We start from the raw sequence: 17521 nt of genomic DNA on the forward strand, positions 1-17521 counted from the left end.
GCTAAGGCCAGCCACAGCTGGCAGCAGGGGACATCCAACAGAAGCTCCCAGTTAGGACTGAACTGGTTAAAACTGGAACCTCAGCCCCCACCAGGTCCCAGTGTCCTCAGGTCAAACTGTCTTGGTGGGAGGAGAGTATCCCGTCACCTGGGTCACCTTGAGAGTGGGGGATCTGCGTTGCCTGGCAGGAAAGAATGACTAATATTCCACAGTGGTACTCCTCCTGGACCCAAACGTCCTCTCCTGATTGTTGTCACTTCCCAAAGCTCACCTGAAAGGGCGGCCCTCCCTCCCGAAACTGGATAGGGAGTATCCCCAGGTGACACTTGAGCAGATCAGGAGGGTCCCAGATCCCGGGTCTCTTGCGTCATTCCTGACACCTGTGGGCTGCCTTGACTACGGGGAAGGTCCCCTGCTCCTCCCCTCCCCTCCCCACCCCAACCTCATTAAAACAGCAAAAATCTTGGCTTCCTCTGCTGGGTAATTCTAAGAATGGAATCCCGCTCCAAGGTCACAGACTGCAGAGCTCTGTGCTTGAAAAGAGAGACACTACCTACCAGAACCAGGAATAATTCCACTCAGGTCACCGATGAATGGGCTCAGCTACTGAAGCCCTACGAGTTGGTAAGGAAGCGGCTCATAGCAATTTCACGTTACTGCAGGCTTTGAGGACACTTCAGGGAATGATTTGCTGCGGGTCAACAGCACCCAGGGTCACATTGTGACATACAAACAAACAGCAGAGGCCCAGAGAGTCAAAGTCACATCGATCACAAGTGGGATCCATACACCACGTACAGCAAAGGGCAGGAGGAACCAGGGGGGATGGGGTCCTCCAGCACCACTCTCCATCACAGCAAAATACGTCTTTGGAACCACAGTCTCTTCTGCCTTTCCCAGGGGACCCTCAAGGGCCCCCTGGCATTCTCTGTGGATTCAGGCAATGTTTATTGGGCAACTTTTGGTTAGAGCCCCTGTTTGACACAGGACACAGACACAAGAATGAACGTGCCAGTGTCTTTTTCTTCAAACTTTTACACGAAGGCAGTCCTCCTTCCTCATTTTATCTACTCTGTATGGGGGAAGGGGGGCATCTGGCTCAGAAGAAGATCTCTGGGCAGCTCACAATCTGAGCTGGAATCGGATCACTCCCACCCTCTGGGAAGGACCACAGGCAGGCCTTCTGTGACCAATCTCAGCCCAGGGTTTCCCTTTGATGAAGCAAGGGCGATGAGACTGCTCCCCCCACCCACCGTCCCCAAGGTGACATTCTGGACAGAGGGGAGAACAAGGTACGGAGGGTGCTTCCAGGGCTGAGGCTGTCCTGTCCCCTCCCTCTGTTTGCTTACAGCTAACTAATACAGACATCTCACCTTGTTCTAGGGGGGCCCTCTAGGAAGGACATGTTCCTTAGGACATGAGTCCTAAGGAAGAGGTAGAAAGTCCTAGGACACTGATCCAAGGAATATAGCCCTCATGCTGAACTCTGAGGGCACACAAGCCCTGCAAGCCATCTTAAGACAGGAGGTTTGCTGGAATGTCACAATGCAACGGTGGTCAGCTACAATTTCTGGAAAAACACTGATGTGAAGCATTCCTAAATCCCACAATAAAAAGAAATGGCCAGCAGCTGTTCTAATTCCCCATATCTATAACTCCTTTCAGGAAAGGGGAAGATGTCCATTCCTCTTCATTCAACTAGTGTGTCCTGGACCAGGTGCAAAAAGGCGCTGGTAGCTGATGTGCAGCCTAATGAGCAGGACCAAGTGAGCCCCTTTCCTGGGAGTGGTATCCATGGATGGGTCCTGTGCTTCTCAAGGCCCTCATCTTCTCCACCTTGGGTCCCCTCTCTTACCACCTTTGTGTGATTGTGACCTGCAGACCCCTGTTCTTTACATTCACCCTCAAGGGTGTCCTCAAGGACACCCCCGCCCCCAGGGTTGATGCTACTCAGTACATATATTTAAATACATGTTACATATTAAAAGCAATAACAATTAGCCAGCTGACCTTCCTTGGGAAGTTACTGGACACCAAGCCCTGGCTTTATTTTTTATTTTTCAAGAAAGGATTTTATTTATTTATTCATGAGAGACACAAAGAGAGGCAGAGACATAGGCAGAGAGAGAAGCAGGCTCCTCACAGGGAGCCCGATGCAGGACTCAATCCCTGGACCCCGGGATCATGACCTGAGCCAAAGGCAGATGCTCAACCACTGAGCCACCCAGGTGCACCTAAGCCCTGGTTTTAATGAGGCAGGGCAGAGCACAGTCCCGAGACAGGGTGTACCCCAGCCTGGTCGGGCTTGACAAACCCCATTCATGCTTGGGCAAGTCACATGCTCTCTGTAAGCTTTGAATGATAGTGGTACTTCCTTCATGGGACTATCAGGTAGATGAAATGAGATCGTGCAAGGAAAGCACTTAGCATAGTGTCTAGCACTTAGCAGCGTTTGATAAAGTTAGTTATTATTATTAATGTGTTATTCAGTCCACACAACAACACCGTGGGGTGTGTCCATCTTTCAGATTAAAAAACTGAGGCTAACACATGAAGAGAAAGCCGACAGAACTAAAAGATGAAACAGATAAACCCATCACAACAGCTGGCAACCTAACCTCGATAACCCCACTCTCAAAACTGACAGAGTAGGCAGGCAGAAAACCAGTAAGGACGGAGATGACCTGAACAACACCGTCAATTACATGGCTTGACTGATGTTTATAGGCCATTCCATGATTACAGCAAATAACACATCCTTCCCAGGCACACATAAACATCCACCATGACAGACAAGTCTGGGCCATAAAACAAATCTTTTTTTTTCTTCTTTTTTTTTAAGTAGGCTCCACATCCAGTGTGGAGCCCAATACAGGTGGGTCCTGAACTCAGAACCCTGAGATCAAGACCTGACCTGAGATGAAGAGTCGGACGCTCAACCGACTGAGCCACCAGCACCCCAAGCAAATCTTACATTTCAAAGAATCAGAAAACATAAAAATATGTTCTCAGATAATAACAGAATTAAACAAGACATCAACAACAGAAAGCTATTGTTAAAGAGCATGCTTCCAAATGATACATGGGCCAAAGGAAAAATCTAAAGGGAGATTTTAACATACTTTGAACAGAAAGAAAATTAAAATACAGCATATCAGAAGTTGTGGGATGCAGGGCTAAGAGATAAGAGTTATATTAATGAAGAAAAGGCTCAAAACAGTAATATAAGCTTTACCCTTAAGAAATTAGGGAAAGAGAAGTAAATTAAACCCAAACAAGCAGCAGGAAAAAATAAAAGCAAAAATCAGTCAAATTGAAGAGAGAAAAACAGAGGGGGGAAAAATTCAAATCTAAAACATGTTCTTTGGGGAAAAGAATTAAAATAGATAAACATCTAGCCACCCTGACCAAGGGAAAAAGTAGATACAAATTGCCAATACTAAGAATGAAAGAGGAGCCTCCCCACTGGCCTCACAAATATTATAGGGTAATAACGGAGCTTATGTCCACAGGTCAACAACTCTGATGAAATGGTCCAATCATGGAAAGACATAAGCTAACAAAATTCACTCAAGATATAGTCCTATATCTATTTTTTTTTAATGAATTCACAGTTAAGAATCTTCCAAAAAGGCAAGCTCCAGGAGCACCTGGGTGGCTCAGTGGTTGAGCATCTGCCTTTGGCTCAGGTCGTGATCCCAGGGTCCTGAGATTGAGTCCCATATCGGGCTCCCCGTATGAAGCCTGCTTCTCCCTCTACCTATATCTCTGCCTCTCTGTGTGTGTCTCATGAATAAATAAATAAAGTCTTTAAAAAAAAGAAAAGGAAAAGGAAAACCCCAGGCCCTGAAGATTTCACTGGATGAATTCTACCAACATTTAAGGAAGAAATGACATCAATTCCACATAATCTCTCCCAGAATACAGAATAGGAGAGACTCGTTTGCAATTCACCCAAAGAGGCCAGCATTACCTTAATACCAAAACCAGACAAAGACACGAGACAACTACAAACCCTATTCCTCATGAGCATAGCCACCAAAATCCTCCACAACAACAACAAAAAGAAGCAAAGCAAATCTAACAAAATATACAAAGGATAACATCTCAGGATCCTGCATCACCCCATGGCTGGTTTGATAATCAAAACATCAGTGTAACTCACCACATTAACAGACAAAAAAGGAAAACCCACTTGATCATCTCAACAGAAGCAAAAGAAACTGAGGTTCTAGGAATGTCAATGACTTGCCCAAGGTTATAATGAGGGGCAGAGGAAAGCCCCTACCTGAAGACAGTGAAGCTGTCTTCACTTTGACCCAAAATACTGAAGATAAAAATTAGGTCCTTGAGAATGTCACAAAATCCAGTAAAATAGACTGATATTCTAACAAAGTAATAGCATCAAAGGTTTTTAAAGACAATTTGCATAGCAGGCAAATATCTTCCCCTGAAAGGCAGTCAAGACCTCCCACATTGCCACTGGGATTTTGTCTCCAACTCCTATCATAAATGGGAACTGTACAACTAAACAGGCCTATCCCCCATTGTGGCCTTGAAACTTTCTGAATACAGGGGCTTTGCCTTCGGAAGACCACCCTTTGGTGGGCTATGCTTGACAATTTGTAAAGCTCCTCTACACTCTTATCTCATTCTGGTCTTCCCTAGAGCCTCATTTACTATCCCCTCATTTACAGATCAAGAAACTGAAGCACACTTCTTGACACCTACACTAAGTGACATCACCTACCTGCTCACGAGAGCAGGTGTGTCCAAATGGAAAAGGGCATGAAAGTGGCCCCCATGACTACACCCTGCCAGACTGAGTTCTCCAAGACGGCAGCACCCCTAGGCCCCACTGCAGTCATCTTCTGAGTCCTGGAGGTACCCTGCCCGTGGACAGCAAACTGACAGTCCTTGCTGCCACCCACCCACCAGCCAGCTTGCTTCATGCAGCTGACAGGCCAAGGAGCAGGGCTCTAGAATCCCATGATAGCCAAAAAGCTACGAAGGGCCATTGCCAGCGAGGCCATGTCAGGTACGCTCCTCATCAAAGTGGGTGATTTTTTTTTCTAATTAAAAACAAAACCGGGCAGCCCCGGTGGCGCAGCGGTTTAGTGCCGCCTGCAGCCCAGGGTGTGATCCTGGAGACCCTGGATCAAATCCCACGTCAGGCTCTCTGCATGGTGCCTGCTTCTCCCTCTGCCTGTGTCTCTGCCTCTCTCTCTCTATCTTTCTCTGTCTCTATGAATAAATAAATAAATCTTTAAAAAAAAAAAAAAAAAAAAAAAAACAAAACCAAAATTCTGTATCAGCTGGAGCAGGTGCAGAATATAGCTGTCCAAGGCCATTGTATTCAAGGGCTGCACCATTCAGCTGAATATGGTAGCCACCTGCCACATGTGGCTATTGGGAACTTATGGTGCCACAGGATGAAATAATATTTTTGATATAGTAGGTTAAATAAAATAAACTCTTAAAAATAATACCGGAGCACCTGGGTGGCAGTCAGTTGAGCATCCCACTCTTAATTTCAGCTCAGGTTGTGATCTCAGGGTCATGGGATCAAGCCCTGTGTGGGGCTCTGTGCTCAGCAGGGAGTCTGCTTGAAGATTCTCTCTCCTCTGCCCCTGGCCCCACTCGCACACTCTCTAGCTTGCTTTCTCTCTCTGTCTCTGTCTCTGTCTCTGTCTCTCTCTCTCTGGCATAAATAAATCTTTAAAAAGAGAAAAAAGTAATGTCACCAATTTCTTTTTATTTTTCAAAATGTGGCTGCTAGAGAAGTTTAAATGATAAATGGGACATATTACATTCCTATCAGGTAGGGCTAGACTAGCACACTGCGATCCTGCAGCTCAGATGCCCACGGAGTCCAAAGAAACCTTGGTGTTCACGTGGGCCAGGGACTGACTGACATCTTTTAAAGCCAGAGATTCTGACTGAAGAAGGAGGAGAACCACCACAAGACAAATACACAATAACGTGCTTGCTGGTGGTGGTGGTGGTGTTGTTAAGAAAAAAAAAAATCCTTTGGTGATAGGAAGCTTAGCTGTACCAAAAGAGAGGCAGCAGTGGAAAAACTGCATCTTAGTCAACTAGGGTCACCCTGACCTGTCCCCAGAAGCGTTCCCAGTTCTTTCCAGCTGCACAGCCCCATCAAACCTGTAGAGAAAGGGGAAAACAGAAAAACCCTTCCCACACACACCGAGTGAACCTTCCCCTGCTCGCGGCTGATTTCTCGCTCCCAGTGCTAGGTCTAGAACACAGGCCTCACTCAGATTACCCGGCAGTGCCCTGACACTCCACTGGGCCTGTGCTGGGCCCACTGCCCCCTCACAGTGGGGCTTCTGGCTCAGAGACGTCCCACCTCAAGTTCATGGTGACGTGGCCTTCCACACAGAGTCATTCATCCAGGAAGTACCCACCCCGGAGCCAGGCAATGCGCCCCTGGCACTCTCCAAGTGCCCTCTTCATCTGAAATCTGCTATGGTAGAAAACACAAAAGGTACCACCACTGTCCATGTGGGTCCAGAGATTCTCTAATGACTATTTACAGTTTAGGATTCTAAGGATTCCACAGGATACCCTCATCCTCCTGGGGGAGGTTGTTCTTCCTCTCTTCTGCTTCCCACCAACCAATGTCAACTCCTCCTGCACCCTCTCAGGGTCAGATGCTAGCCTTCTCTTTGTTCCTTGGACAAAACACTGCCCCCGTCTCAGGCCTTTGCCCTGCTGTCCCTGCTGACCAGAGCTTATCACCCTGTCTCAGACAGCAAGTCACCTCCTCACAGATACAGGGATTTCAATTCCCACTTCTCCACCAGCTACATCTCAGAAACATTGACCAATTTTAGCCCCTTCAGAGAATGTTCTATGCTTCCAGGCTTCCTGTTGCAAAGACTGGCTGTTATCAGCGAATGAATAAAGGGAAGAAACGCACTAGATTAAAGAAAGGCTGCTCCAGGCAGAGATGGAGCTCCCAGGCTCCACAGACAGTGGCTGAGGGATGAGAAAGGTGGAAAGGCGAGAAAAGGGAGGCTCTGAGAGAAGGCAGCAGGTGGGAGAGGAACAGCCATTGGAAGGGGAGCCTGGCGCGAGATGCCAGGAAAAAAACTCTCTGGCCGATGACTTTGCACACGGGCTGCTGCCCCAGGCAGCCGGGTCTCCAGCCAGCAGGGCCCGTCCCACGCCATCCTGGCACAAGGCTTGAAGACCGGCAAGTCTTTCCACTCCTCCAGCCTGGAAAGAGGTGATGTCCCGTAGCCAACTCAACCCCAGGGGGTGGAGGAGCCAGGGCGCGACCTCTGGCCCCGGGAGGGGGACGGGGCTGCGGCAGGACCCCCAGTTCCCACGCACCCACACGCTCCCACCACGCACACTCCCCTCTCAGCCAGGACCCACACTCCCAGGGCAACCCCGACCACACAGTCGCAGAGGCTCGCACACACGCGCACACACTGAAGTACTCTTTCTCGGATACAATCCCTCTCTTCCACTCACACGCGCGCGCGCGCCACGCCCCCGAACAGGCAGCTCCGCCCGCCCCGCCCCTCCCCCGTTGCTTGGCAACAGCGGCCCCGCCCACTGGGCGTTGGCCGCCGCCGCGGCTGCTGAGGCGGGAAGACCCAGCACCCCCGGCGGCGCGGACCCTCTCCCTGCTCCCCCAGCCGCGCGGCCCGGTCCGTACCTGCCTAAAGTCAACATTGCCGAGGCCTCCGCAGCAGTCGGGCCCCGCCACCGAGCTGCTCATCGGCTCTGCTGCGGGCCGCCACGTCGCCCCAGCCGGGCCACCTCCCGGGGGCCGGGGCCGCAGGGCCGCCGACTCGCCCCCCCACCCCCAGAGCCGCCCTGTGGCGCCGGGAAGCTGCGCCGCCCGGGGCGCTTTCCCTGTGACCCCAAGTGCTCCGGGCCTTCTGGGAAATGTAGTTCCCCGTGCCCGCGAGGCGCCACCGTCCCGGAGCTCGCGACGGCAGCTCGAGGAGCCGAGAGCTGCTGGCCCCAGGGTCGCACGCTGCAGGGGCCGCCAGGTGCGGGGCGGCTCTCGCCCGGACCCTTGGGCCCCCGGCTCCCGCTCCCGCTCCCGGCTCGCCGACTGACCTGGCCTCCCTGTGCTTGGGTGGCGGTGGAGCTCGGAGCCGGCGACAGCGGGTCCTAGGTACAAGTAGCTTCCTGCGCAGCCCCCTGCGGACTTGGACTTTGGCCCGGGCTCGGGGTCCCCCGCCCTCTTCTGAGATCTGCTTTTGCCCAGAGGCGGTGCAGGCCCAGCACACCCTGCAGTCTCCTGCCCAGGCTACTCCTCAGGACCCTGGGCCCCCGCCCCCGTGGCCTCCCTGTTTTTGGGCTCTGCCAGAGACACCTCCTCCACTCCTTTGTTCATTCATTCTATTCTCGTTCGCTCACCGGGTACTTGCTGAACTGGTCTGTGCTGCGGTACCGTAGGGAACAACACGGGTCCCTGCCCTCACTGTCTCCTAACGGAAGAGACAAAACATGAATAAAGGATTATAACCTGGACAATAACTGTGATGGAAAGAAACCCCGGGGTAAGGTCAGATGATAAGCCAGAGTGCCTTAGGATCCCTTGCCCAAGGCCCAAACGCAGGAGAGAGTGTTAGACGTGTGAAGTGTAGGGACAGGACAGGTTAGGAAGAGAGACCATTCTACAAAGGCGGGAAACAGGAAAGAATTAGGGGCATTTCAGGAATCCAGGAAAGGCTGATGGCTTGTGGAGCAGGGGTGGAGGAGACAGAGTGGGAGGGAAGGAGTTTAGAACAATAGGTGGGATTTTAGATGATCAGGCCCAAGACAGCCCCTTTTGCAGCCAGGTCTTACATATATGGAGAGAGAGACTCAGATTCTCAGATTTGCACAGTCTCCCAGCAAGCTTCGGGCCCCGGCAGGACTCTCGCAAGGCCAGCTGCTTCCTTTTTTTTTTTTTTTTAATAATAAATTTATTTTTTATTGGTGTTCAATTTGCCAACATACAGAATAATACCCAGTGCTCAAGCCGTCAAGTGCCCCCCTCAGTGCCCGTCACCCATTCACCCCCACCCCCCGCCCTCCTCCCCTTCCACCACCCCTAGTTCGTTTCCCAGAGTTAGGAGCCTTCATGTTCTGTCTCCCTTTCTGATATTTCCACCCATTTCTTCTCCCTTCCCTTCTATTCCCTTCCACTATTATTTATATTCCCCAAAAGAATGAGACCATATAATGTTTGTCCTTCTCCGATTAACTTATTTCACTCAGCATAATACCCTCCAGTTCCATCCATGTTGAAGCAAATGGTGGGTATTTGTCATTTCTAATGGCTGAGTAATATTCCATTGTATACATAAACCACATCTTTATCCATTCATCATTTGATGGATACCAAGTCTCCTTCCACAGTTTGGCTATTGTGGACATTGCTGCTAGAAACATTGGGGTGCAGGTGTCCCACCATTTCATTGCATCTGCATCTTTGGGGTAAATCCCCAGCAGTACCAGTTACTTCCTGATTCAGGTAGCTGGCTTCTCTCGCCCTTAGCCCTGAGCACCTACCAGTCTTGAGCATTTACTGAGCAGCCACTGGGTGCCTGTCCCTGTGCTGACTGTTTTACTTACAGATAGGCCCAACCTTTACAACATCCTCAGGATGAGGCAGGCCCACCAACCAGACAGGAAGGACAGGAGGGATGCTGGCTTTGGAGCATGTACCAGGTCTGTGACTAGGGGCAAATTCCAGTTTCCTCAAAAGTAAGAAGGAAATACGCAATGGTAAAACTCCGTGCGTATGATCTGACCCCCACCCACCCGTGAAGTAACTACCTCTGGCCACAGCAGGGCTGAGTACACAATGGGTGCTTCAAAGCTGGTTTGCCTACAGACCACTGTCACAAGAGTCAGGATGCTCCCCTCAGGGTGTCCAGGCAGGGCCTCCTGGACCCAGAGTCAATTCTGGGGAACCCATCAAGGCAGAGTGCTCCTAGGGGAATTCACTCCCACCACCCCCCACATCTCTACTCTCCTCGAAGCACCAGGTTTCTCCTGTCCTACCTGGCGGCTCCCATTGTTTTTTGAAGCCAGAAAAGCTGAGTTTGTGTGTGTTTGGTTTATCTGGGAACAAAGGTAAACGTCAGAGGTCACATCAGAGCTGATGCAACTAGAGGAATCCATTCCTCCACCCCTAATCCACCCCCTGCCATTTTCCGTGAAAAGAAAACACCCTGGCCAGGAGAAGCCAAACTGAAGCTTCAAATGTAGTTGGAGTGGTTCAGATCAAAAGCTTCCTACCCAAGACAGTCTGAGGCAGAAGTCTTTGCAGGACTATTTGAAAACTCCCAGGTCTGTAGAGCTTGCAGAAATTGTTGGAATATAACTTTTTCAGCATCCCTAGCAAGTAGAAAAGTCATTTCTGTTTACATACCCCAAGTGATGGGAAGCTCATCACCTCTTGAGGTAGCCTACTCCACTCTAGGAACAGGGTGTTTCCTCATGAAACAGACCCAAAGCCACCCTTCTTGGAGTTTTAACAGATAGAGCTTCTTTCTACCCTCAGGTAGAAATAACCTCAGGGTTATCTCTCTCTTCCCCTTTGATTATTCTTCAGATAATGGGAAGCCATTTATCACAGAATATCTCCCAGGTGGCTCCAGAGCAAACATTTCCTGATGACCCCTCTTTGGCCAGGAGTTTGACACTTGGTATGAGGAGATCCTCTCCCTCAGCCTCCACTGGCATTGGATCTGGCTGCCTGGCTCCCAGCAATCACTAAAATAGGCTTTCATTATGAAAATTAGCTTTTGCTTATTGGGCGGCTTTGGGTAAAACCTAAATCTTTCCCTACTCTGAATCTATTTACTGTTCATGAAAGGAGATAGTAATATTTCTTGAGCAAGGCTGAAATAAGGATTAGAGTTAGCAACATGCACAAACGTGCCCAGCACACAGTGGATTCTTCATAAATGTTTCTCTTCCTCTCTTGTATAGAACAGACTCAGCAGTTAAGATCACACTCATGACACTCACAGGCATGCTGGGGTCTAGGGCCAGCCCAGCTCAGGGGCCCACTGAGTTACTGGGAAGACAGGGGATGAGAAGCTTGCATGAGCAGATGGCCTGGTGGGCAGAGGAAGCCAGCAGTGTTCAAGGAGCAGGGGAAGGCTGGGCAGCATGCACTGCAGGTCACCAAAAACCACATTATCAGGTGTTCTTTAAAACCAGGAGGAGGGGATCCCTAGGTGGCTTAGCGGTTTGGCGCCTGCCTTTGGCCCGGGGTGCGATCCTGGGGTCCCGGGATCGAGTCCCGTGTTGGGCTCTCGGCGTGGAGCCTGCTTTTCTCTCTGCCTCTGTGTGTGTGTGTGTGTCTGTCTGTCTGTAATAAATAAAATATTTTTTAAATAAAAATAAAAAATAAAACCAGGAGGAAATACTGTATGTTGGCAAGTTGAATTTAAATAAAATTGTAAAAATAAAGAAATAAAACCAGGAGGGTAATGAAGAGTTGCAGCCACAATGCCCAGCACCTCCCTCCTATATTCATGGCCCATTGCCCCCCCTTGGCCCAAGCAGGGTACAGGAAGGAGAGAGAAGTAGGTTCAGCAGGAGCCAGGGAGGGAACTGAGCAGGGCAGTGATGCAGATGATGAGGAAACCCTCCCATCCTCCCCAGACTGAGGAAGAAGCCTCTCCCCCAGTGACTTCCTATTGCTGGGAAGAGGGCTCAGTGGTAGACTCACCTGAATCCAGCCATTTAAGATCCTAGCAACACCAGCAAGGAATGAGTACTGGCCAGCACCCCCCCCCCGACCACTCGTTCCACAGAGCAGCCAACCTCTGCCTTCCCCTGGCCCCTTTTGCTGTCCCCTGAACACCCCAGGCACACCCTCACCTTCAGGGCCTTTATACATGTTGCTGCCCCTTCTGCCGGGAACGCTCTTCCCTGAAAAGTCCTCTTAGCTCCCTCCCTCAACTCCTTTAGGTGTGGGGGTCATCTTTCTGCTCTGTGGAACATGTCAACCGCCCCCTCCACTCTCCATCCTCTTCCCCACCTTATTTCCCTCCACGGCTCTTATTGTCATCTAACACATTGATTCAGTTTACTTATTTATCCAGTGTAGTGTCAGCCTCCCCCAGTACAATGTGAGCTTCAGGAGGACGGGGTTCTTTTATCCCTTTATACACAACTCCATGGCACCTGAATCATGCCTGGCATAAAGCAGGCATTCAATAAGGAATGAATGAATGAATGAATGAATGAATGAATGAATGAATTGTCCTACTACTCCCAAATTTGGGGTATCCTTGGACAAAGCACTTCTCTGGGCCTCAATGACCCTGCCTGCGGAAAGGGGAGGTTGACAGGATCAATGAGTACAAAATCATAGCAACCAGTAAGCCATGAAGTCCCCATCCCAACACTTGCTGGCCATGGGTCTGGGGCAGGTGACTTACCCTCTCTGTTGCACAGCAGAAGAGAAAATTCTACCCATCAAAACAAATAGCTATTTGAGCTCTTGCAAAGCTGTAGGCTCAGCTCTCAGCACCAGTTCCTTATAAGCCCCAAACTGCCCTGCAAAGTGGGGAGTGTTATTCTGGCTTTCCCAATGAGGGAAGTGACCTCTGTGGAAGGGACTGGCCTGTAGGCAGACAGCTGAGTAAGTAGTGTGCTTCAAGCCAGCCAGCCTAAACCCATGCCTGGCCTTTTACCACTATGCAATCCTGCCTCCCTAGGGTGGAGGAAATGACATAAAAAGCCCAGCACATGGTCCAGTGCAGGCTCAGCACTTATTCAAATATTCAGCGTTCAAAACACATCGTGTTGGGACGCCTGGGTGGCTCAGTGGTTGAGCGTCTGCCTTTGGCTCAGGGAGTGAGCCTGGAGTCCCCAGATCGAGTTCCCTGCATGGACCCTGCTTCTCTGTCTGCCTATGTCTCTGCCTCTCTCTCTGTGTGTGTGTCTCTCACAAATAAATAAATAAAATCTTAAACACACACACACACACACACACACACACACACACATCATGTTTCTGTAACATTCTCTGCTTCTTTTCATCACATCTACCCTTTGAGGTCCAGTTAAAGCTTCATCTTCTCTGAGGAGCCTGACTATTCCTATAAGGACTAAGGCAAAGTATTCTTCCTCACTGTGGCCCCCGAGGTCCCATATGGCCCAGATGCAGCCCACCATTCCAGCCCTCCTCCCTGAATTCCAGCCACACTAACCTCAATTGCCTCCAGCCACAGGGCCTTTGCAGCTCCCATTCCCTGTCAGGCACTCTCTTCCCTTCTCTTCTCAGAGGAGCATCTCCTGCACCTCTGGCATCTAGCACCCCAGCACCAATCAGGCACTCATCAAGTTTACCAAACAAATCAATGAGTGAAGGAAAGCCAAAACTGAATTTTGGTCCAGTTATCTGTCAAAAATGGAAACAAAGTAACAATATTTTCAGACAAACAATGGCTAAGAGGATTCATCACCAGCAGGTAGGTGGAAAATGGCCCCAGTCAGAAGCCCAGGAATAGGGAAGGAATGAGAACAATGGGAAAGGTAAATCTGAACAAGTCTTAGATATTTATAAGAATAAAAATATCTCATGGGGTTTAAATGTTTATCTCCGGGGATCCCTGGGTGGCTCAGCGATTTAGCGCCTGCCTTTGGCCGAGGGCACGGTCCTGGAGTCCGGGGATCGAGCCCTGCGTCGGGCTCCTGGCATGGAGCCTGCTCCTCCCTCTGCCTGTGTCTCTGCCTCTCTCTCTCTCTATGTCTATCATAAATAAATAAATAAATAAATAAATAAATAAATAAATAAATAAATCTTGAAAAAATAAATAAATGTTTATCTCAGTAACTGACAGAAAAGGTAGGAAAGGGCAGCCCCGGTGGCGCAGCGGTTTGGCGCCGCCTGCAGCCCAGGGTGTGATCCTGGGGACCCAGAATTGAGTCCCCCATGGGGCTCCCTGCATGGAGCCTGCTTCTCCCTCTGCCTGTCTCTGCCTTTCTCTCTTCGCTCTCTCTGAATGAATAAATAAATAAACCTAAAAAAAGAAAGAAAGAAAGAAAGAAAGAAAGAAAGAAAGAAAGAAAGAAAGAAAGAAAGAAAGAAAGAAAGAAAGAAAGAAAGAAAGAAAGAAAGAAAGAAAGAAAGAAAGAAAGAAAGAGAAAAGGTAGGAAAAATCTCATAGGGCTACAGGTTTGAATGATATGATGAACCAACCCTATACCATGATCTCCTCAGAACAGTCCTCCCAACAAGTGCAGAACATACATTCTTTTTTCTTTTTTTTTTTTTTAAGATTTTATTTATCTTGGGAGCCCCGGTGGCCCAGCAGTTTAGCGCCGACTGCAGCCCAGGGCGTGATCCTGGAGACCCGCGATCGAGTCCCACGTCAGGCTCCCTGCATGGAGTCTGCTTCTCCCTCTGCCTGTGTCTCTGCCTCTCTCTCTCTCTCTCTTTCTCTCTGTCTCTCTCTCTCTGTGTGTGTGTGTGTGTGTGTGTGTCTCTCTAATGAATAAATACAATCTTTTTAAAAAAAAAAAAGATTATATTTATCTATTCATGAGAGACACAGAGAGAGAGAGAGAGAGAGAGGCAGAGACACAGGCAGAGGGAGAAGCAGACTCCATACAGGGAGCCCAATGCGGGACTCGATCCCTGCACTCCAGGATCATGCCCTGGGCCGAAGGCAGACGCTTAACCGTTGAGCATCCCTCTGCCCACCTTCTACTGCTCATGCTCTCGGACTCTCTCTCAGATAAATAAATAAAATCTTAAAAAAAAAATAAAAGACTAGAGATTGAGGGGTTCCAGCAAAGACACTGCCTCTTGTGGCACACAGGTGACCTTAACATGTGGAGTCTCATATAGGATTATCTCCTTAGGATAGACCTCCGAAGCAGAGAATCCAGTCACACTCAGCACCATGTGCAATGACACAGATGAACCTAGAAGCTATTGATCTAAGTGAAATGAGTCAGGCAGAGACAGACAAATACCATAGGATTGCACTCGTATGTGTAATCAAAAAAAACAACAACAACAACAACAAAAAAAAAACTGAAACAATGAACAAATCAACAAAAAGCAGAAACAGATCCATGAAGACAGAACAAACTGATGGTTGTCAGAGGGGAGAGGGAGGTGGGGGGCGATGAGGCAAAAGCAGGGAAGGGGCGAGGGAGAACTAATTCAACTCTGGAATGAACAAGTCACAGGGATGGACCAGAGGCACAGCATAGGGAACATAGCCCATTCTATTGTTAAAGCGTGGTGACTGACCGTAGCCAGGCTAGTGGTGTAATGTACCCACTTGTCCAATCACTCTGTCGTACCCCCAAAACTAATATAACACTGTGTGCCAGCCATACTTCATTAAAAAATAAAGCTCTATGCCTCCACAGAAGGATGAAGTTTCCATTTCTCGGACTTGCTAGCAGAGAGTATTATTATTCCAAATATAGTTATATCAATTTAATAGTTGAATAATTAGACTTTATTTAATTTGCCTTTTTTCCCTCGTTATTTGTGATGTTGGACATTTCTCCATGCCCTTTCCGTTTTGACTGGAATAGTGTTTTATTCGCACTATTTACCAATGCACCTCCGGTGCCTCTTCCAAAAAGACTCAGGAGCCTGTCTCAGCCATCTCTTGAACTTACTTAATGAAATGAATCAGGCTGCTGTCAATTTTAAGTGATTAAAAACTTCTTTACTTGGAAGATTTTCCAACCCACCAAAAACTTGCAAGAACTATACAACAAACCCACATATCCTCCACTCGGGTTTCCTGATGATCATTTCCCAGCATTTGCTTTATCTGTTTATATATAATTATTATTATATCAACTGTTTGAAAGTAAGTTGCAGGCTCTTCACCCTAAATACTTCAGTGGATATTTCCTAAGAAAAAAGATGTTTTCCTCCGAAACCTCAAAACAATGACCCAAATCAGGAAGATTATTGTTGCTACTGGAGCGTATCTAACATATATGGCAGGCTTGCATTTCACCAACTGCCCAGAGAACGTCCTTCTGGTGTGTTTTGTCATCAGATCCAGACTCCAATGCAGGATCACTTGTTGCCTGCATCTGGCTTTAATGTGCAACATTACTTAACTCTTTGTCTTTCAGAGCACTGACATTTTGGGAGAGCACAGGGGATTTTGCAGAGGGCTCCTCTGGCAGGGTTAGTGTCTCACAATTCCCTACAGGCTGTGCCTCTGGGGGCCGGAACATCACCGAAGTGCCACTGTGTCCTCCAGCGTGTGATGTGAGATGTGATATCGAGCTGCCCATCCTGGTGTCTGAGCTTTGATCACTGCAAGCATCAGATCTCTCCTCCACAGAGGTGTGCGGGGTTCAGCTATGTTCTTTCTTCTAAATTACTGGTCTGTCATTGCCCGCTGGTGTGTTGTTCTTGCTTTCATAAAACTGGGGCTTTATAGCTCCAGCTCAAGAGGGCAGCTCAGGGGCAGCCAGCTTCCCCACGGTGCCCAGGTGACCAGCAGGGTAACCTGTCATCCCAGCCCCTGCCCAACGGGCCCTGCTGCCTGGTCCTCGAGTCCTTGTGTCCTGGCATCATAGCTGTATTTTTGGAGGACCCCAGGGTCACTTCCTGGTCTAGGCTCCACCCCTCCTCAGGCCTCAGCCTCTCTTATTTGCAACAAGAAGTGCCAGGGTTAGAACCTGTTAGGTTTCTTGGTGAGGGCACTTAGTATTTGAGTGGGACCATTTTTTGTGGTGTGGGCTGGTCTTGCAAACCTTGAGTGTCCCTGGCCCTCACCTTGAAATATATCCCCAACCTGAAACACCCCATACACATGTCCAAATGGCTCCGAGAAAGGGGTTATGGCCTCCAGTTGAGAATTGCTAGAGGAGACAGCTAATCGTATTAGCTACTATGAATTGAGGACTTCATTTTCTTTGAAGATTTTATTTGTTCATGAGAGACACAGAGAGAGAGGCAGAGACATAGGCAGAGGGAGAAGCAGGCTCCCTGTGGACAGCCTGATGCAGGACTCTATCCCAGGACCCCGGGATCACAACCTGAGCCAAAGGCAGATGCTCAACCACTGAGCCATCCAGGTGCCCTGTATTGAGGACTTCCTATGTGCTGACCTTGTACCATGCACTTGATATACACTATCCCACTGATCTTGCAAACAATTCATTTTACAGATGAGAAAAGCCAGGCCCAAAAAGCTTAAGCAATAGTCAGGAAGTGTTGGTGCCAGGACTTCCATCCCAGTAGGCCAGACCCTAAATGCCCCACCCTGTTCAAGGCTGTCCACTGACAGAGGCAATGTCACACATTGGTTGTGAGCTCAGATTTCTGTGTTAAACCTGAGCAAGAGATTGAATTGTTGCTCGGCAAACAATCACCCCTTTCTCCCCTTCGGTTGTAGGTGGAGCAGACTGCCCTGCGCTATTGACTTTGGGCCCATGTAACTTGCTTTGGCTAATGGAATGGGAATGGGCATCGTGTAAGCAGAGTCCTCAGATGTGCTCCTGTGGTTTGCTTTGACTTGATACAAAGCACATA

At 49.0% G+C, this 17521-nt stretch overlaps 1 protein-coding gene across 3 annotated transcripts in view; it reads right to left on the minus strand.

Moving 5' to 3' along the window:
• Positions 1-8223, minus strand: part of PEMT (phosphatidylethanolamine N-methyltransferase) — an 89657-nt gene extending 81434 nt beyond the window's left edge. Inside the window, exon 1 of one of the 3 annotated variants that reach the window (XM_077892350.1) lies at positions 8098-8223. Coding sequence is in view for 1 of the 3 variants with exons in the window: in XM_077892348.1 (XP_077748474.1) it covers positions 7688-7750 (63 nt within the window). In the remaining 2 variants the exon portion in view is untranslated. Of the gene's footprint in view, positions 1-557; positions 693-7687; positions 7845-8097 lie in introns of those variants that run through there. The other 2 variants (XM_077892348.1, XM_077892349.1) reach the window with 2 other exon arrangements.
• Positions 8224-17521: the final 9298 nt, after the last annotated feature.

The sequence above is a fragment of the Canis aureus genome, chromosome 3, assembly GCF_053574225.1.
Source record: "Canis aureus isolate CA01 chromosome 3, VMU_Caureus_v.1.0, whole genome shotgun sequence".
NCBI lineage: Eukaryota > Metazoa > Chordata > Mammalia > Carnivora > Canidae > Canis > Canis aureus.